Below are 20538 nucleotides of genomic sequence, written 5' to 3'. Positions count from 1 at the left end.
GCAGCCCCCCACTCCCTCACCCCACCCCAAAAAATCTTAAGGAAGAAAGTGCCTGAATTAGGTCTGAAAAGAGGACGTAATTGTTCATCTTAGTCTTTCACAATCAAATAAGCAGGCTTGTGAATCCACAGATAGGAGCGACACGAAGTAAGCAAACCATTATTAAAGTCCAAAGGGGGAGGTAATAAGAGAAATAAGAGACAGATAGGAATGAGCTTCATTTATCCTTTTCTACTTAACATTTTTTAAGTTTCGAAAGAAATGTAAGAGTGGATCTGCCTTAACTATTTCTAGAAATTTGCCTCTGGTGAGGTTCTTCCAGAAAGAACTTTTCTTAGTGTGCATGTGTGTGCGCGCGGACACTGGTATGGATTTGTAGGAATCCAGGGTGCTGATGGGCAGCTGCTACCCACAGCCAGGCCCTCCAGACCAGCCACGCGCCCAGACCCCCAGCGGCGGGAGAAAGCATTCCCAGAGACCATAGACATCTGGACCCAGAGCTCCTCTTCCTCCCCACAGTCAAACCAGCAGGGATGGCTCCGAGCACCTTCCACAAGGGCACGTCCCAGAATCACCCACCCACCCACCCTCAAGAGCTACTAATGGGCTGTCAGCCTTCCCAGTGTTGCTAATCAGAAAGAGTGCTTCCCACATTGCTCAATGGAGATACATAATTGGTATTATTTGCAAGAGATAACCAGCTGGTGGTATCAAGGTCATGAGAAGAACCTTGTATGCATTAATTCAAAACCAGAAGTCCAACGGGGCAATAGAAATGAGCGCGGGGTTAAAAGCATCTGTTAACATTTTTATTTAAGTTACACCTACCTGAAGTAGAACAGTGACTATATAAATTTAAGTTAACACGTTTTTAAATAACTGAAGGTCGAAATATATGTTTTTGTTCTGTTGTTGTCTCAGACATGTTAAAACTATCCAATATGACAATAGGACCGACATTAAAACTTTAAAATCCATTCTTAAAAGGTTGAACTTGAATTTCAACTTCCTACTTCCCTTTCTCCTTTTTGGAGAATTTTCCATAAAATAAGAATCAAGAAAGTAGAGAGCTTACTTAGATTTGTTTAACCCATTTATACCTCCTAAATAAACAAGTATATATTTTATGGTCCAAGTGCTATGGCCTCGGAATAAGAATAATGATTTTTGTTTTAACTTTATACTCTTGGCCATGTTAATTATGAGACATAGCGAACACCCATTTTTGTTCTTGTTGCTTGTAGGCTCAGAAACGTTTCTAGAATTCTTCACAGAGATATTGGTGGTGTTCTAGAAACGTAGCACCTGGCACTCTCTTAATCTTGAAAAATATGTTTTCCTGGATACATTTTCACTGACCTGGGGGGTTTGTTGTGCTTCCTAGGAAATGAAAGAAATATTCTTCCCTAAACCTTTATATAAATGTAAAATGATGAACCACTATGTGTTCATGTTGTTGCCTGTAATGGCAGGCTTCCTCCCAGAATTTTATTCCCTAAGACCTGGGACGACAATTGGTGCTGATCACCCACGGGGGCGGGGGGGGGGGGGGCTGTGAAAAGCGCTCTGCTGGGCCCTGGGGGGGGCCCAGAGTCCTTGAAAACCATTCGAGGAAACAGGTTGAGGAGAGTCCGGTCCCCACCCAGACGCAGGGTAGGATGGAGACTGGAGACATAGCGAACACCCATTTTTGCTCTTGTTGCTTCTAGGCTCAGAAACGTTTCTAGAATTCTTCACAGAGAAGCTGTTCCAGGGCTCCCGTTAGAGAGAGTTGTAGCCACAGACTGAATCCCTGCAGAGCCAGCCTCTCCCTGTGGAGGACTCAGCTGACTCAGCTCAAGAGGAGGTGGAATTTCAGGGAGATCCTGGAAGCAAGTGGAATTTCCCCTCACCTAATCCCGCCCTTGTGCAGGCGTCCCCTCGTCCTCCTAAGTGAGGACAGGCAAGACCAGTGTAAAGGGGGACAGTTTTCTTTGCTGCCAGCAGCAGGCCTCCCATACAGGGATGCATCCATGTCTCCAAGAGTCTTATCCAGAATCTCGTTCAACTGATAATCACCCAAGTCATCACTCGGTCTTTGTAGAAAGGCATCTATTCTCTGGCATAGCATTTCAGTACCGTACCCCATGTAATAGAAGAGCAGCGAAATGTAGGATTTAAATGAGAATCTTCTGGTGCTCAGGCCGAGCCCCGTCGGGATAGTTTCCGTGTTCAGAGCACTGTTGCAGAGACTAGAGAAAGTGTGGGATGATAACAATTCCTGGTGCACAGCTTGCAGAGCGCTCTCACGGGCACGTCCTCCAGTTTCTTTCTGTAGCTAGGTTAGAAACAAGCCAACTGTGGCTCCGTGATTCTGGATTCTTTAAAATGACTCCTTCCCTACCAAGACCTTCCTTGGATAGCAACTGTGCGAAGACGCTAGCCAGCTCTTGGTCGTTACTCTTTAAGGACTGTAAGCGCAATGTTGATTTTTAAAGGCTCTAATTCAGGATGGTATCAAATGTGTCTCCGTTTGGCGTTCATTGTCTGAAATAAGATCATGAATTTCAGGAGTTTCACGCCACTTCTTTCTTTAAAAAATTGCCCCCAAAAGTAATATGACCAGTTTTGAGGTTACATATTAATAGATGGGACTGAAAACAAACCCAGATCTGCTTACGATGATATCAGAGTTTTGCTAGAAAATTTATAGTTGCATATTTCTGTCGTAATATTATTCTTAACCGAAATCTAACATAGATACATGGCCTAACACGGTAGGAAACCGAACACTAAAACGTCGAGAGACTGATGGAAGGAGGTAGACAGTCATGTATGACTTCAGATAAACCGTTAGGAGACGGCCGCTTGCCTGCGTGTGTGTCTGTTACACGCCCACAGTGGCTGCAGTGACCTGGGGCGGCGGCAGGAGCACCCCTAACGTGCATCTCCCCCTCAGAGGCTTGTACAGTTTCTTCCAGCGTGTATTTGAAAAGGAAAGCAATACTTATTTGTTAAACATAGTAACTGCAGGGTTCGAATGTTGTTTTTTAAGTTAGACTTCTGTCTAGATTTACTCTATCACAGCGAGTGTTGTTGTGTTCAGCCTGATCGATTGAAAGGAAATGGAATAGTTCCAGAGCAAATGGACGCTTTTCGTGAATACATGTTTGTTGAGTTTTGAGGTTTTCTGTGAGTTTTGTTGAGTTTTTTCCTCTGTTTTAATATGAAATACGGAGGGAATTAGAATTTGAAATGCGTATTCTTCCCAATTGCTTCCGTGTCGTGTGCATCATAAATGAATGGGGAAATACTAATTTTAGAGGCACTACATGGTTTTTGGCTTCTTGCATTCTACCACTTCTTCTGGGGCCCGGAAGACACCCAGTAGGACTTGTTTTACCTAAAATGTTTACAGGGCAGCGTTGTAAGATCAGTGCCTACGCCACAGCCCTTCTATGTACGTTTTTTCATTTGTTAAACTGAGCAAAAGCCGTTATCCTGCATGTTGCAGGGAAAGACTGAAGGTGTTTCCTCTCCCGGAGAACCGAGCTACCGATGTAGCTGCTTGGATAAAACGTGGGACTGTTCTCACTGTTGAGGTTCTGATCCTCAGGCAGCCAATTAATTTTTCCTTTTCTTTCTGGCCACAGATCATAATCCTAATCCCATCCAGTAATCAGGAGATGTGCCCCAAAATAGCACATACATCACTATTAACTCTCTTAACAAATCCCTGAACTTCACTCAAAGTAAAATTCCATACTGCCCTGCGGTTATTCTGAATTTTCAGTGTCAATGTAGTCTGCCCAAATATATATTTTTCTATAATACATTTTTGAAGGCAGAAGTTTCTCATAAACCCCAATGTTAGTAAAGAATACAAGGTTTTGGTCTCTATGGATAAGCCATTTGCTACAGCACTGGACTTTCCGAATTCACCCTCATCCTCACTCTAATGACTCTAGAACAGCGATTTCCAACCTTTTTCTCTCACAGCGCACATAAAGTTACTAAAAGTCTGCTGCATACCAAAAATAAATATTTTTTGCCCATCTGACCAAAAAAATAGGTATAATTTTGATTCATTGACACTGGGTGGCTATTGTTGTGCCGGCTGTTGTCATTTTTTAATTTGACAACCTAAGGGGAAAGAGGTCTGTTCCCACGAGTAAATCGTCAGGTATTGCGTGTTTTAAAATACTTGGGGCGCACCGGTTGAAAAGCATTGCCCTAGGATGTCATCCTAACGCAGTGATGGCGAACCTATGACACGCGTGTCAGAGGTGACACGCGAACTCATTTTTTTGGTTGATTTTTCTTTGTTAAATGGCACATAAATATATAAAATAAATATCAAAAATATAAATCTTTGTTTTACTATGGTTGCAAATATCAAACAATTTCTGTATGTGACACAGCACCAGAGTTAAGTTAGGGTTTTTCAAAATGCTGACACACCAAGCTCAAAAGGTTCGCCATCACTGTCTAACGCCTTCCTCAGTGGAATAATCTGTGGTGTGGAATCTTTAAATGTGGTAGGTTCTCTGCTCTCTCTCATATTTGTGGTTAGAATAATTTTGACAAAACCTTGGCAGTCTCGTGGCTAAAGGCTGAAATAGAATCAGTAGTTTGTGTGGCTAATAAGTGCAGTGATAAAAGAAAAAAACTACATGAGTTTCAAAACCGAAGATGTTTATGGCATTTTTTAAGAGAATGTAGGAAAGCAGTATTACTGTATTTAATCCACTAACCTCCTAAAACTTGCCTAAACTTAAACTACTTTTTGATGTTTAAAGTTCTCTGTCATAAGGGATGCTTTCATCATTGAAGGAAATTAGAAAATTTACAGCATTGGAATGTTTACATAAAATTTCAGGGAGCTGGTCTCCAAACTGCGCTTTGATAAAAACGGAGAATGTGCCGTGCCTTCTTCATAAGAATTTCCAGTGGGAGGATGCTGAGCAGAGCTTCTCTCTAAAAAGTCATTGTTGCGACCTGTGGAGAGTTGAGTCACCGGCCCCTTTTAGACGACGGATGGGAATTTAGAAATCTTGATCGTAGCAGTGGCCGCTGGAACACTTATTTTGGTCTCCCTGCCATGGTAACGGGGGATGAAACTCGAGGAGACAGTGTGGACCAGTGGATAGAGTGTTGGGCAGGAGGTCGGGAACCTCTGTGCTGTTCTATTCCCAGCCTGCTCCGGGGTTGCTATGTAAACTTGGAGAAGCCAGTCACCCTCTCTGCAGCTCATATTTTCCACTTGTGAAAACATAGGTAGAGACATTCTGTACTCAGCTCTTTAAAAAATACTGTGAGAACCAGCGTCCACTGAAGACGTTTAGAGTATCTTTGGGTTGAAAAGAGGCTCCATAAATATGCGAGTGTCTCTCTTCCCTTTGACCTCACTCTCAGCACAGTCTGGCGCGACATAAACTGTCCCTAGGTTTATGGCGTTAGACAGTGATGGCGAACCTTTTGAGCTCGGTGTGTCAGCATTTTGAAAAACCCTAACTTAACTCTGGTGCTGTGTCACATACAGAAATTGTTTGATATTTGCAACCATAGTAAAACAAAGATTTATATGTTTGATATTTATTTTATATATTTATGTGCCATTTAACAAAGAAAAATCAACCAAAAAAATGAGTTCGCGTGTCACCTCTGACACGCGTGTCATAGGTTCACCATCACTGCGTTAGGATGACATCCTAGGGCAATGCTTTTCAACTGGCGCGCCCCAAGTATTTTGGCAACCTAGGGGGCCAAACCCTGCACTGCGAAGCAGAAGCCAATGCGGCGGGCTTTGTATTGCACAGAGGCCGAGAGCGTGCGACCTTGGAGCCAGAATGCGTGGGCTTGAATCTTGGCTCCACCACTTACTAACGCTGAGGCCTCGGGCAAGCCGGTGTACGGGATTTTCTCATCTGTGAAATGGGACCAATGATGGCACCCATCTCATTGGAATGTGATGAAGCTCGAAGGCGTTGAATGAAGAGCGCTGGAAACATGATGTAGACACACAGTACACTGTATTCTTACTGCCCAGAACAATTCTTCATAGTTTATATGGCAGGGGAGGTAAAGCATCGCCCCACCTTGTTTTTTTTCTATGTATCTCTTCCCAGGTGGCTGCTCGCTCTTCTTTTCAAAGGCTTTGTGTCTCACTCTGCCACACGCATAAGCCGAGGCCCTGAGTAGAAGCTCCTAGGCCCTGTGGCCCATGGTACCATCCATATAAGGACAGTCGCATGAAAGATGAAAGAAATCTAGGTGTTTCAAGCTAGCCTCAAACATCTCTGAGTTACTGACTTGAAAAAAAGCTAACATTTCAGAAATGTTGCAAAATGGAAAGTGAAATCATTGACAGTTGGGAGCAGTGTCTTGATTATCATAAAAAAGTAAACTCAGAAAACATCAGGAAGAAGTAGAAGAGCAGTTAACAATTTAAATGGAGTCCACTTTACCCTCTCTTACCTGCTTCCCGTAGTGGTGACCCGCAGAGAAGCATTGTGTGAGGGCACCCAAAAATGCGGAAGTTGCTCACACATAAAGAAATAGAGCTCTTGGATTGTCAAAAATCTAAATTGAAAACCTTCTTTTTCAGAGGTTAAAGACATGATGTTTTATTGAGTCGTACACTTGAAACCTGTATGATTTTTGTGAACCAATGTAGCCTCTAGATTCAATTTTTAAAAAGACTGAAAGTTTAGGATTTGATGAAAATGGATTAGTTTTTTGTTAATTTACTGCACTGTGGAATTTCAAAGACTGAATAGCTTCTAAGAGATAATCATGTTTCACTGACTTTCTCTCTCTTTTTATGATTAGAACCAACCTACATCACAATTGATCCACCAGCGTGCGGGGAGCTACCCAACTGCACCCTGACAGAGAAGGACTGCGTTTACGGTTTCAAGCTTGACCACAATGGCTGTCGAACTTGTCAGTGCAAAAGCAGTAAGTACACGGGAGACAGGTTTTTGTTTTTTTCTGAGCCTGGTAGGATATTGTCAAAGCACATTATGTGATTGACTATCTTTTGCCGTCCATGACATCCTCTGAGCAACCTGAAAGAAGAAGAAAAAATTGTACTGAACACAGACAAATACACAGCCATGGGGGGCGAAATAGAAAGGCCAAGACGCTGCTTCTTTATTCTGTTTTTCATCTTCATTTCTCTGTCTTCTGATGCATCATGGGTACTGCCCTCAGAGCCCTGAGTATGTCTTTCTAACCTCCCCGTTGCTCTCCCTCTAACATCACCTTGCTCGGCCACCCAGGGACCAGGAGGTCACCCACACAGGGTGTCACACTCCGTGTGCGGCGGTCATGACCCTTAGGATGTGCTTCTCTGTGTGGTTCCAGCTCACTTCCATGTGGAGTCCAGTCACGTCCCCGAGCGAGACCTCTGACACTTGATAGAGTCTGTTACGTTTCCTCTGCACGCACAACCGATCGCCCTTCACGTTTCAAATGATTATGAATGCCCCTAGTTCTTCTACCAAAGTCAGTATCTTCAGTGCCCTCAGCCACTCCCCAGGCAATATCGTTCCTAGAACTCCCTTGGTCCTTTCCATCTTTTGACCCACTTAGAGTATGTCCTTGTCCTTATATAAACGTGTGGCCCAGAAACACACAAAATGCGCCAGAATCTGGCCTGGTCGGTGCAGTTCCAGTGTGGCCTGCATTTGCATTTGCTCTCATCACACAGTTCCCTCACACTAGGTCAGTGGTCGGCAAACCGCGGCTCGAGCGCCACATTCGGCTCTTTGGCCCCTTGAGTGTGCTCTTCCACAAAATACCAACTTCTGTGCATGGGCCACGAAGTTTCAATTGCACTGTACGTGCGTGCCCACACGTGGTATTTTGTGGAAGAGCCACACTCAAGGGGCCAAAGAGCTGCATGTGGCTCGCGAGCCGCAGTTTGCCGACCACTACACTAGGTCATCAGCTGCTGGAGCTCCTGCTGCTTTCCTTACATCAGCTGCTGTTAGGTGGTTCTCATCTGCTCTGTATTTGAACATTCGGTGTGTGTGTTTTTTCTTTAATGACATAAATACGAGGCCACATTTGACAAGAAATTATCCCGAGAGTTTCAAACCGTTTTCCAACTAGTTGGGATATTTTTTTACTCTTGGTCATCTGATCGAATACCTCAATGCCTCCAGCTTATATTAAATGAGCATCACTTACATGTCCTCCTCCAAAACACTGGACCAAAATTAAGTTGAACAGAACGAAGGGCAGATTCCTGTCGCTCTAAAGACCTTCCTGCAAAACGACACGTCGCCTCCATCTCCACGTGGAAGTCTTGAAACACTCGACCAGGATCTTGTCTGAAATCAGACCTGGTCCTGGAAGCATCCCTTTGCTGGAAACCCCATTTTAAACAGAAAATGAAGTCAGTGGAGCCCGGCTCCTTCTTCCTGAACCTACGTTGGCTCCTGGTGGCCAGGCCTTTCTCTTCTAAATGTCACAAACCACACGTTTAACCATTCTTCCTGCAGAATGTCCCATTGTGAATGTCAGGCTCGGTTTCTGTCGTTTTAGAATCCTCTGTCTTTTTCTGAACTGACCTTTGGGCTTCCTTCCCTCCATTCCCTCTGATTTCTCCTAAACGCAGACAACGCTTCCGTACTCAGCAGGCAGACAACGCTTCCGTACTCAGCAGGTTCTCTGGGCCTCGGGGGGTGATTACCCCCAGCTCAGAGACTTGGGATTCCTCAGTGCAGATGGAGGCTCACCTGACTTAGCCACTATCTCAGGCTTTCTGCCTCTTCGCCTTTACTGACCCATACTTTCCGATGTGAGGCTATTTTGATACGCGGATACAAAGTAGGAGTTGAGTAATTCGGTTTTCTTAATTGCAAGTTGTCACTCTGTCAGCCTGGTGGAGTTGGCACTAAAATGGAGTTGATAGAACTGTGGTTGTGACTATGGTATTGCCAGGTGCAAATTTCCCGGAAGCCTCCAGTCATCGGGGCCATCCTGCAGTGTTTCTGCCCGGAGGAGGCAGTCGGGCACGCACCTCTCGGCCTTTGATAGCCAAACCCGATGCATTAGGGAGCCGCCTTGGCAGCTGCGTCTGTTTATTTAAATGGCCCACTTTGTTTTTTGACAAGGTAATCAGCGATTGTGTGTGAGGCCTTTATATTTTAATCCTTCTTATCTCTCTTGAGGGACACATCCTTTCTGATCACAGGAGGGTACTGACATTTTTTTCTGAACTTTTGAAGCCTAAAAAATACAGATGTCATTGTGCTTAGTCACCCCACCTGCCGCCTTCACCTGGGCTTTTCTGTCAGGAACGTTGTGTCCCCGGGGTCATGCTGACGTGAGACCCGCCACTCCACAATGAGCCCTTTGTGGTGACGTCCGAAGAAGCAGCTTCTCCCAGTTGTCATCAAGGCCAGTCACCAGCATCTCTCTGGCTTTTTGTAAATTGAGGCCATTGGGAAACTTCTGCTCTGCCTGCCTCGTGCCAGTGCTGCATGCTGGCTTCCTACGAGGAATATCTGCTCCTCCATTTCATTAACGCGTAGGAAGACAGATGTAAGGAAGACCAGACCGTTGCATCTTGTCTTTTTTGTTTGTTTGTTTGTTGGTTTTACATAGACATCTTTACTAGCCACTCATTTCTTTGCAAATTTTACCGATGTGTAAGGCTGTCTATCTAGTCTTTCTTCCCTCCTCCCTCCCTCTTCCTTTGCCTGGTATAGACAACACCTGCCGAGTTCTAGGTTCTGTAGTAGGTGTTCATGCCATACAGATGAATAAACTGAAAGGCCTGCCCCAAGCAAAGAAATCAGTACCTGACACACTAATGAAATAGCATTTCAAGCCAAATTCTATTAGGAGGACGCTTCGGTCCTGTGAGAATCCAGTCACTTGTATACACCAGAGTACGGCAGTAGCTGGCTCCTCTCCCAGCCCACCCTCGGGCTGGGGCTCGGGGCTCGGAGCACGGCAGGTGTTGGTTTGTGAATGAGCAGGAGCCATTAGAACTAGGGATGCCACTGGACATCTTTCTTGTCTGTGGATTCGCCGTGCTCACCACGAATCCATTTCATCGCACTGAGAGTCTCGACCTGGATTAGTCTTTTGCCATCTCACTCACTGCCACCGTCCATTTACCTAAAAATATAACTAAACACCACGTGGAATTTGTCAGTCTGACCTTAGTGTCAGAAGTCTAGTCCTAGAGCATTCTGCCCCCTCCCCTCCCAGCAGCAATCCTGATGATTCGGCGTGTTTGCAAGCCACACCTTTGGGAGGTGAGTCAGGTTTAACCGTATGCCAGGTCTGTGGCTGTCAGATTCTTGTGGTTGTGTGCACCCCACGCTCCCTCAGGCTCTGGCCTCTGAGTGATCACAGCAAGTGGCCTTCCTTACTTCCCCGGGCCTCTGCCCTCCCTCTCTGTGAAGGGCAGGTAATCATGCCTAACTAGTGGGTTATTCTGAGGACTAAGGGAATGCATGCAGTGCTAGCATCACTCACCGACACGGCACTTGTTTCCTCTAGCCCGTGGCTGTTTTATAGCATCCATTTCTGAGTCAGCCCAAGCAAGCTGACGTGGACAGCCCCCAGCTTCCCGCCTTTGTTCCAGCACCAGCCTGCCTCCAGTCCTTCCTGTCTCCGGACACTCACACACGGCTTTCCATGCAAACCCTCGAATATTCTCCTTCTCTTACCCAATTATAGGAAAAAAGGAAGTTTCTTGTCATGAAGGGTGGCACGAGTGTGTTCTTTTCCCCGTTGCAGCCACCTGATAAGTAATGATTTTGTCTAAATGTCTCCCACATGTTATTTTTCTGCATCCCATCACAAGCCTGTTCATGTGCAAGGGTCCTAACCGTTGATGCCTAAGCTTTCTGTTAGGGATCATGCCTGTGTCTATAGGCCGCTGGCATCAAGGTTTCCTAGAATAAGAGAAGCACCGAGTAAATACTTCTGTCCTGTTCATTGGTTTGTTGTTCACTCATTCATTTTTTTCTTCCATTCATCTTGCATTTGTTGAGTGCCTACTGTGTGCCAAGCACGAGGGATATGAAAAAGATAAAAATGGACCTTATCTTGACTACTGTTGGTGATATTGATAATATGCTAATATGTTATAATGATATTGCAACATAATCAAGCATATTATAGACAGTTACTTCTAAGATTGAAACCAAACCCCAGTAGAAACATGTCCTTCAGAGTCCACGGCAGGGATGGCAGAGGATCCTTTCCTCTGGACCGCTAACAAATGCCCTTCTTTTTACACCGCTAAGCGAAGTCGTGCATCGAGTGCACACAGAGAAATTTACCCCTGACTCATGTTCTCAAGGACATATTTAAAATAAAGAGGAATGGGGTGGGAGATATTTAGGAAAGTTCAGTGGCAACAAACATTAGATCATTTGGATAAGCTACTAATAACAGTATTGGTGAGACTATTAATAACACTGTTTTTTAACTAGACATGTTCGTTGCTGTCAGCTTCAGCTCACTAGCTGAACTATATGCACAGGTGACATCTATGTGAATCAAGTGCCATTCATCTTTTGGCATCTTATTTTCTACATCTTCAAATCAAGTGCATTTGGCTGGAATATTTACAACTTCTCCACTTTTAACATGCTGTAATTCTAGGAATTCATAATGCTTTTAGTCTAGAAACGGATGCAAACATAGAAAATGAATGGGGGTAGCAGGGAGGAAAAGCCTTCGTATTTTTTATGGCTTATCTATCAATCAGGCATCTACAGACGGTTGCAGCATCCAATATTAGGGAGGCGGGCTCCCCGTGTTTATTGAGTGTAACTGAGCAACCACTTAGGGTCACAGATGGAGCCCCATTGACAGTGGTGCATTTCTTTAATAGTTTCAGGAACTTTCTGTCGCACTTAATGGATCTGGCAGGTTGATGGGAATTGCCAGTGCCCAGGGCGAGGTAGGTAGCAGGGGAGTGTAGCGAACCTGGGGGCGCCGTCACCTTGTGCCCTCGTGTGAGTTGCAAAGTGTTCACTGAGAATAAAGTGGGGCCGCATCTTGGTCCTGCGAGCAAACATCTCTTTTTCTCCAGAGTAAACAGAGAGTTTATTATATAGCTGCTATCGACCAGCCATACGCACAGGCCCTGTACTTGGCCATGATTTGTAACTTTCCCTTCAATGCCGATCTCCCAAGCATTTATAGATCACAGTGAAGTCATATAAAGCTGAATTATGACCACGAAGCCACCATTCTTTGTGGGGTCGCCTCACGTGAGGCACTACAGCTTTTCAGACAGACTTATAAACCCCCACCCATCTATGAATAAGACCTTTCTCATCTCTTTCTTCTGCTCTTTATGTAAATGTTTGCCTCGATGGGGTATTTCTCTTTTTAAAAGTCCATAATTATTACATGGATCTAGGACTGCCTTCCAGGCCGTCTTTAATGTTCTGAGTCTCTGAGCTAGAAAGGTGGCATTTTGAGATATTTAACAAGTGCCAGTATTTTGGAAATTTTCCAATACTATTAAAGTAAGTTTTTTCATTCTGTTATTTTTTCTGTGAATATGGCCAGCCTGGATGAGAGTGGAGGAGTAAATAGCAAGGACATTGACTGATGGGTCCCTTCTGCAAATACACGCTGAACACTCACTCCCCGCTGCACACCAGGCCAGCACCTGGGTTGTGTAAATAAGGGAAATAGGTCCCTATCCGCCAGCCCCTTCCGTGGGGAGCAGACCACAGAGTCTGCTGCCCACTTGTGCGTAAGGAGCAGCCATTGCTTGAAATTCTCTCCCATTGCAAAGCAGAAGTGGTTAAAGTCAGAATTAGTTTCTATCAAATGTCTTTTAACTTGGCGATGCAACAGTTTTCTTTAAGGGTGAAGCCCATTCTAGATTAGGGTCTACAGAAAGACTCCTCTTCTAAAGGACTAGAAAAATAAAGGCACAAAGGTGATCAGACTCCGAAGTTTCAAGGAATTGAATGCCCAGGGATGTTGGCTCTGGGAAGTTCTCAAGTGCTTTTAACTCGTCCAGTTCCCAATATAATCACCTTGGTGTTGTGACTGAAAAATGCTTGTAATGGAAACATGGCCTCACAACTTGGGTCTCGGTGTCAGAGAAAGACGTGTGGCTGTGAGGTCTTCTCCCTCCGTCTCCGTTCCCTACCTACGGGAATGGGGGAGGGTTGAAAAATGATGGCCTTTCAGGTTACATAATTACAGATTTTTAAGGGAGGCATTTAAAATGTGGCTCTTAAGGATGCAAATTAGTAATTAGTTGTTTCACAGTGTAATACAGACCCACGAGGTTGTATTAAGCACATGTAACGAAAGGTTTATGATCGTGACAAAGTAGAAAATTATACCATAAATCACATTTTCCTTTTTAAAAGATAGCAAATTAAACATTCGTGTATCGCCAGCTAAGATTCATGAAAGATGCTATCTTAAAACACTTACGTAAAAACATGAGCTCATTTCACCTATTAATTGTAGTTAAGGTTTAATTTTAGATTAGAAGATTTGTGAGTGGAAGGGACTAATGTGCTCTGTTTTTCCTAGTAGTGTGTGCATTATTTATAATATTTAGGCTTAAAGGATGTCCAAAAACAATAAAGATTAATTTATTATTTCAACGATCAATCGTCTCTGCTTCCCATCTTAACTAACCCATGCAGAACTATAATCAAACATCCCCAGATGTTTGCCACCACTCAGATTCCCCAGTTAATTCAGACAGGTCTCAGCTTGCTTTCGTTCCATCACCAAAGCATGCTTTCTTTACCTTCACATTTGTATTCTCTGTATAATGCTGTTAATCCTTATATCTTTTACAGTCTTTTTAGAAGACTTAAGCTAATATCTGTAGTCGTTTCTTCTGACAATCACCATTGCTTCCCCCCCACACACACTTCTAAACCAATAAGTTAAAACTGACTAATAGGAGACACTTTGAACATTTCAAACAGTGCACAGTTAAACCTTAATCTAGATATTCCTTCGGCACACATCTATTTTAGCCATTTAACTAAGTGTATCCAAATACCTGGATGTTCATCAGTAGCGGAGAAAAACAGCTAAGTGAAATATTTTGTCATATTGTAAAGAAAAGGGTAAGAAAGCCTTTACACTTCATTCTATAATAGGCAGGATTATGTGATAACTTGTCAGAGTAAATATGTGTGAACATTTAAGAATGTGCGTTATGATGGTCATACAGTAGCAACAAAATATATAATGAAATTTTGGGTGTAAGTTTCTAATTCTCACATTTGACCAATAAATGGCAATCAGTAGTGTGAGATGTTTAATAAGATCAAATTTCATGAAAAAATTTGCTCAGGTTTTTTTCAGACAGCAAACAGTATTCACCAGCCTGATCTTCAGCGCCCGGTTAGGATATATATACTTCAGAAATCCAGCTTTCAGGGTTGGGCTTCATTTTGTATATATTAGTACCAGAGCGTGGGGTTGTGTGGTGATAACCATAGCACTGCACGCTCTGTGGATCGCAGCCCTTCCTGATGCTGTGGCGGAGCGGAGACTGTGTGTGGAGGGGTGTGTGTGGAGGGCGGGAAGGCAGGGGAGTGGCCGGCGGCCCGGTGCTCTGCCCAGTCCTCTTAGGAAGCAACCCGCTGTCGTGTCTCCGCAGGGGAGGAGCTGTGCTGGGGCCTCCTGCGAGGCTGCACCTTGGACTGCCCCTTCGGCTTCCTGACGGACGCCCACAGCTGCGAGATCTGTCGGTGCCGCCCCCGGCCCAAGAAGTGCAGGCCCACCACCTGTGACAAGAGCTGTCCGTTTGGATACCTGTACGTATTTCTGACTGCGGAAGATCTGTTCTGAATTGTGTGTAACTTGGTGAAACGTCTGTACGTACCTGTGTTTGTCAGCTGTTGTGTGTGTTTGCGACTGAACCGCTGTGGACGGAGTCCAGAATGTCTGTGCTGGTTTTGTCAGGTGGATCAGGAAGGAGGGCTAGCCTGGGGCCGCCCCAGATGAGAGTCAAGTTCACTCTTCCCTTTCATGAAGGTGCCTTGTGAGGACGCTGCCCGAGGGCCTGCTACGGGCCACCTGTCCATGGCAGGGCCCTTGGACACGCAGGGGATGGGAGGGCCGTGAGTCCCGGGGCTGGACAGGTGCGTGTACCTTTCACAGGTGTCCCGGGGACTCAGTTGTTTAACCCATTCTGGAGGTCGGCTGGCAGGAACCCATCTGCAGTACTGAGCACCCACACCGGCCGTGCCTCCATGTCTGACCTTGGTACTAGTCTACAGTTCATAATGGCTTTTCTCTTTATATAGCAGTAGATTTTGTGAATTTCCTTGAACATGAGGATGGTGACTCTCATTTTCAAATACTTTTGATTGAGCCAAACCCCGTGAAATCAGCTTATTCCAGGGCGGGGGAGATAGACACATTTGTTCTCTAGTGTCTGTCTTGGCATCTATTTCTGCCTTTATATGAAGTTGGTCCCTTTAAAAGTTTCCTTTCAGAATGTTACCTTACCATCTTTCCTTGGTTCCCTTCTGCTTAGTCTTTCTCCCTTTTCAATTTGATATATTTATACAGTACTACCTCTCAGGGACTTAGCGCCTTCATATCTTGCCCATCTTATTAACGTCATCATTTTTATTATTCTTGGAAATTCTGGCTTGGCAAGGAGGTGAGGAATCTTAATTCTAAATTTAATTGCATGAGTTGGGAACACTATTCTTAAAAATTCCCCAAGTAAACTCATCATCATTGTTCTTAATCCTAAAGTATGAATCTGATGCCAATAATAGTCAAGGTATTTCTTAGCTTCGCTGCTAATGTAGAGTAGAGCATTGTTATCATAGTTGCTGCAGCCACTTGGTGCAGGGTTATGAGTTCAGGGTCAAGGCTGCGCTCGAGTCGAGCCTTCAGCCTAGAGGATTGGAGACGTCCCTTTGTCTTCCTGTCGGTCAGCACATCCGGGAGGACCAAGTTGACCTCCGTGGACGACGAGTATCCCTTCAGCCAGAGCAGTAGCTGGTTCACTAGGGCAGCCTCTGAAGGGAAACCCTGCCAGAGACCACAGGGGAGTGCGAGGATGAGGGCAGCATTGGTGCTGGTATACACCTGCCCGGTGATCACTCCTGCATGTCAGTGCTTGCAGCACGGAGGAGGGAGGAGCCGGCAGTGGATGAATAAGTGAGTGAGCAAACAAATCAGTTAAAGCCTTGGCAGGCCTTGAAAATGACACCGTATATGACATGAATATGAATAATTCATTTAATTCGTTGTCCTCACTGTGTGAAAGTAAACAAGTAGACCATTTTGCCCAGTAAATCGCAGTTTAATTGTCCCTTGAGGAGTGGTAAGCTGCGGGGCACCACGGTTTCCCATAGGGCTGTCTTGTTGTAGAGCCCCTTACGTGGCCCAAGATGAGAAAGAATGGGGTGTTTTTTTTCTTTTTAAGTTAAACACCACTTCTGCCACTTAGGGCTAATTGGGATGAACCCCGAGGGTGTAAATAGGGTAACTCCTCCTGTAGATGAGATGTTGGGCCTGAGAGAGGACACCGGCCTGCAGCCAGTGGCCAGAAGGCAGAGTGGGTGAGCTCCTTCTGTAACAGGCAGTATCCTTCTCTTTTTCAGAAAAAAAAAGAAAGGAATCATTGGTGAGAATTATTTGCCCAGAAAACTCTCCACTTAAACTCTGTGATAATATTGATAAACATATACTCACTTATTTAATATCATCTTGCCAGTCGGCACAGACTTAGGCGCTCTAGCTTATTAAAGGGGGAAAACGTTCCTCAACCTTTTCCTTTGCCCCACATGCCTCTGCCACACCCCTGGGCAGCGCCTCTTCCCGTGGGTGCTCTTTCCTAAGAGCAGCTCCTGGACACTGACTGCAGGGTCTCTCAGGGCTCTTACTGCCGGTCAGCCTGTGTCACATCCCAGCTCTACGGATCCTTCACGCCTTCCACCTCCCATAAGTGTCCATAAGTAGATCTCTCGTTAGCATTTTGCTGCAGCTTCTCAGGGACTGTGGTCATGGGAGGAAGCCTGTGGCTCTTGCCAAAGAAGGACCTCTGCCCCCACCGCTGTCCTCCAACCCCGACCCACAGCATATCCCTCCCCATGCTGGTCACGGAGTTGCACATTCGCCCTGTGTCGCTGTGGTGCCACTGCTCCTGATGAGATGGACAGCCCTGTGATTGGGGTTCTGACATTGACGTCCCAGAAGCACATGCGTGCCTGAGCCTGGGTGGGAGTGGTCGCGGCCACGGGGAGCTCATCGCACACCACTCCAGGAGCTTTCGGGAGCAAAAGTCAGGTCCTCCCGCTTAGTAATGATCTCGCGTCCCTGGCCCTCGGTCTGAGTGCTTGGGCATCACTCCAGACTTTGGGATGTTTCTGACCTCTGACAAAATTTTAATTACTCAGGAAGAATAAGCACGGCTGTGACATCTGTCGCTGCAGGAAGTGCCCAGAGCTCCCGTGCAATAAAACCTGCCTCTTGGGTTTCCAGAACGACAGCCGCGGCTGTCTTACCTGCAGGTGCCGAGGTAGGTGTGACCGCGTGACCCCGTGACCCCTCCCTCCACAGTGGCCAGGGGCTCGGCAGCCAGGGCCAGGAGGGCATCGTGTCAGTGACACAGTCTCGGTGATTGCTGTCTACTCGGACACAGATGTCCCTCTCTGTGGGACCTGCCCTTTTCCTGTCACCTTAACAGAGGGAAAGCTCACAATAGAATTTAGAGCAAGCACAGAGGGCAGGCCCACCGACCGAGGTGACCACTGCTCAGCTCTTCAGGTTGACTTGTCTCAGAGCTTCAGCCTGAAGCACCTTGGTCTTGACCTGCATAGTCTCCCTCCGTCCGCAGTGGATGGATACAGTTGAGACAGCAAAGATCCCTTTTCAGACCCCCTCAGGTGGGTGTGACTGAACAGTCCCCTTATTGTTTCCATGAGAATTTAGACGTTTGCTGCATAAGCACACGCCGGCCTGTCATGGTTACAGGCGAGAATCACGGGACCTTTGGTCTGGGACTCCCTCCCACCCCAGGGCCGGTCCTAAGCCACTGAGCATCGCCTAGGCACCGTTCCCGCCCTCCCCCAGCTCCAGCCCCCTGCCCGCCCCACACTGCGATTTAGTTGTCAGCATGATCCACAGATGAAGCAATAAAAGATCCCTCCATTCTGTTTTTTCACAGTTGGACAGTTATCACCTTAATGGTGTTTTTAGGGGTCAGAGTAAACAAAAATCTAGTCCCTGCTTTAACTCTGCTGCTGACCAAAACCGCGTCAGCTGCCAGGGGCCGGGGATTCCCCCACTGGGTGACTTCTAGAGCGATTGTTCTGCACATATTAAACATGTGGGCAACATTTGCTGTGAAATCAATGCTTGTTTGTTGTATAAAAAATGAGGAAGTTGAATGAAAGAAGTAAAACCCACCTGTAATCCCACAAATAGGACAGAAATATACTTTCAGGTTTTTTGTTGGTTTTTTTCCAAAATAGCGAGCATGTTCATTGAAACTCTTTTCCTGAGTAACCTGTCCTTGTAGACGGGCGTTGGGTGGCTGGGCAGCGTTCCCTGCGAGGACGCTGCGGGCAGTTCGCCCTGTGCGGTCGCCGCGTCCTTACCGAGGCTGCCTTGTGTCCGTGCAGAGGTCCCCGCGTCACCCACCTCACCTGCCCTGTCCGGCACGTGCCTGTCCATGGACGGCCATCACCATAAAAACGAGGAGAGCTGGCACGACGGGTGCCGGGAGTGCTACTGCCACAACGGCCGGGAGATGTGCGCGCTCATCACCTGCCCGGTGCCCGCCTGCGGCAGCCCCACCATCCGCCCGGGACAGTGCTGCCCGTCCTGCTCAGGTAAAAGCCGGCTGCCGTCCGGTGCGCTCCCTACGCAGGTGGTTTCTGCCCAGCGGGTCTCATCACATCTGTGCTGGGGGTGGGGGTGGGGGGAGATGCAGGGCACAGGGCATGGCCTAGGACACAGGTCAGCGCTCCGTGGTTCTGGTCAACCACAGACACAGAGTCAGCGGGTGCTGTAAACGCTCAGCCAGAGGCCAGAGAAGAGTCTAAAGCTCTAACTCCCCTCTCTTATTTTTGAATGGCTCACTCAATTATATTGGTCTTTGAACTACATTTGTGTACAGGCTTGTGGGCCTATGCACTTCTTCAATTCCAGCTCTCCATTTGATGGAGCGTGGATTAAGGCTGAAGTCTTAGTTAATTGGAAGAGATTGGTGTTAATTGTGTCCCATAAAAGCTTGTTATTTACAAAAGTAATATTGGAGATGGAGAGGATTATTAAAGTCCACAGCTATTGCTCTTTTTTAAAGTAATGGGTTTGGGGGGCGGGGGGAAAAATAAATTAATGGATATGTGGCATGCTTGCCAAATGGAGAAATTCAGAGTGACCGCACATCCAGAACATTTAAATCATAGTAACGCTCATCAAGATAAGTTAGCAGAAGAGCAGAAGGGATTCTAGCTCCTGGGGGTCCGAATTACGGTTGTCAGTACCGGTCGTCATTACCATAATGCTTCATCTCATGCCTTTTGTCCAAAGAGCTCAAGACAGTCTTCTGTTCATTATTTCTTCCTCAGTGCAGGCCGCTTGGAGTTAGGGGAAAACACACTTAGCCGGTTTTCACTTGTCAAACAGACACAGAAAGATGAACTCTCTCACCCAGAGAGAGACTGTCAGTTGGGAGGAAGGCAGGGAGAAGGGAAGGCTCCCTTCGAGTATCAGGTTTCTCTTAAAGTTAAAAAGTACTTGTCAGATTTTGGAGTCGTGGCCATTTTCCCCCCTGGTCAGCCCTGGTCCGGTGTCTGCCTGTGGGTAAGTCTGCTTCTGCGGGGGGTGCAGTCGGGAACCCGGGCCTGGTCCATGCAGCAAGGCAGGCCCAGCCTGGACGGAGGTGGTGCATTCTGCCAGGTGCACCTGCCCTAGTGCCCTGGAGGCGGGCAGAGGGACACCTGCCTCTCTTGCAGCTCTGAGATCCTATAACACACACACACACACACACACACACACACACACACACACACACCACACACACACACACACACACACACACACCCTTCCCGTGCAAGCAGCCCTCCTGCCCCCGGAAAGACCAGGCTGCACTGTTCACTTTGATGTATTTTCCCCGTAGCTCAGTCAGGTGTGCTCTGTCTCAAAACTATTTCCTTTTACACGTGCTCTGCTATCAAGTAGGGAAAAACCACCAAGAATCCACTGCAACAGAAGGTCAGTGAGCAATTTGGTGAAACAAAACTGTGTGTTGACTCTGGGGAAGGAAAAACGCCTTCCAGTGCAGACCCCTTGCTTTCATTAGAGGCAGGAGTGTGCGGTGTGCGGGCCGCGCCTGGGTCTCTGCTGGACACGCACCCAGCGAGTCCGACTGTGCGAATGCAGGCAGTCTGAGGACAGATGCTCGGCTAGAACGGAAAGTTAGTGGGACCAGAGCTGGTTTTCTCTGTCACAGAGATCATCTGCAAAGTGCTAATGCAAACACACCGAGTTACTGTGGGTGCCAGTATGAAAACACGTGCACATTGACATACAGGGGTGGGTAGACGTTTGTTT

General features: G+C 46.4%; 1 protein-coding gene across 1 annotated transcript in view; it reads left to right on the top strand.

The window, feature by feature from the left end:
* Positions 1-20538, top strand: part of CRIM1 (cysteine rich transmembrane BMP regulator 1) — a gene marked incomplete at its 5' end in the record, with an annotated part of 135599 nt that overhangs the window by 87913 nt on the left and 27148 nt on the right. The window contains 4 exons of the mRNA XM_023746239.1: positions 6811-6939; positions 14615-14771; positions 17376-17497; positions 18603-18812. Of these exons, the coding sequence (XP_023602007.1) occupies positions 6811-6939; positions 14615-14771; positions 17376-17497; positions 18603-18812 (618 nt within the window). The remainder of the gene's footprint in view (positions 1-6810; positions 6940-14614; positions 14772-17375; positions 17498-18602; positions 18813-20538) is intronic.

This window comes from Myotis lucifugus, unplaced genomic scaffold (genome assembly GCF_000147115.1).
Source record: "Myotis lucifugus unplaced genomic scaffold, Myoluc2.0 scaffold_6, whole genome shotgun sequence".
In the NCBI taxonomy this organism is placed as follows: Eukaryota; Metazoa; Chordata; class Mammalia; order Chiroptera; family Vespertilionidae; genus Myotis; species Myotis lucifugus.
Note: the sequence above shows the minus strand (reverse complement) of the source record. Positions and strands in the feature narration are given on the sequence as shown.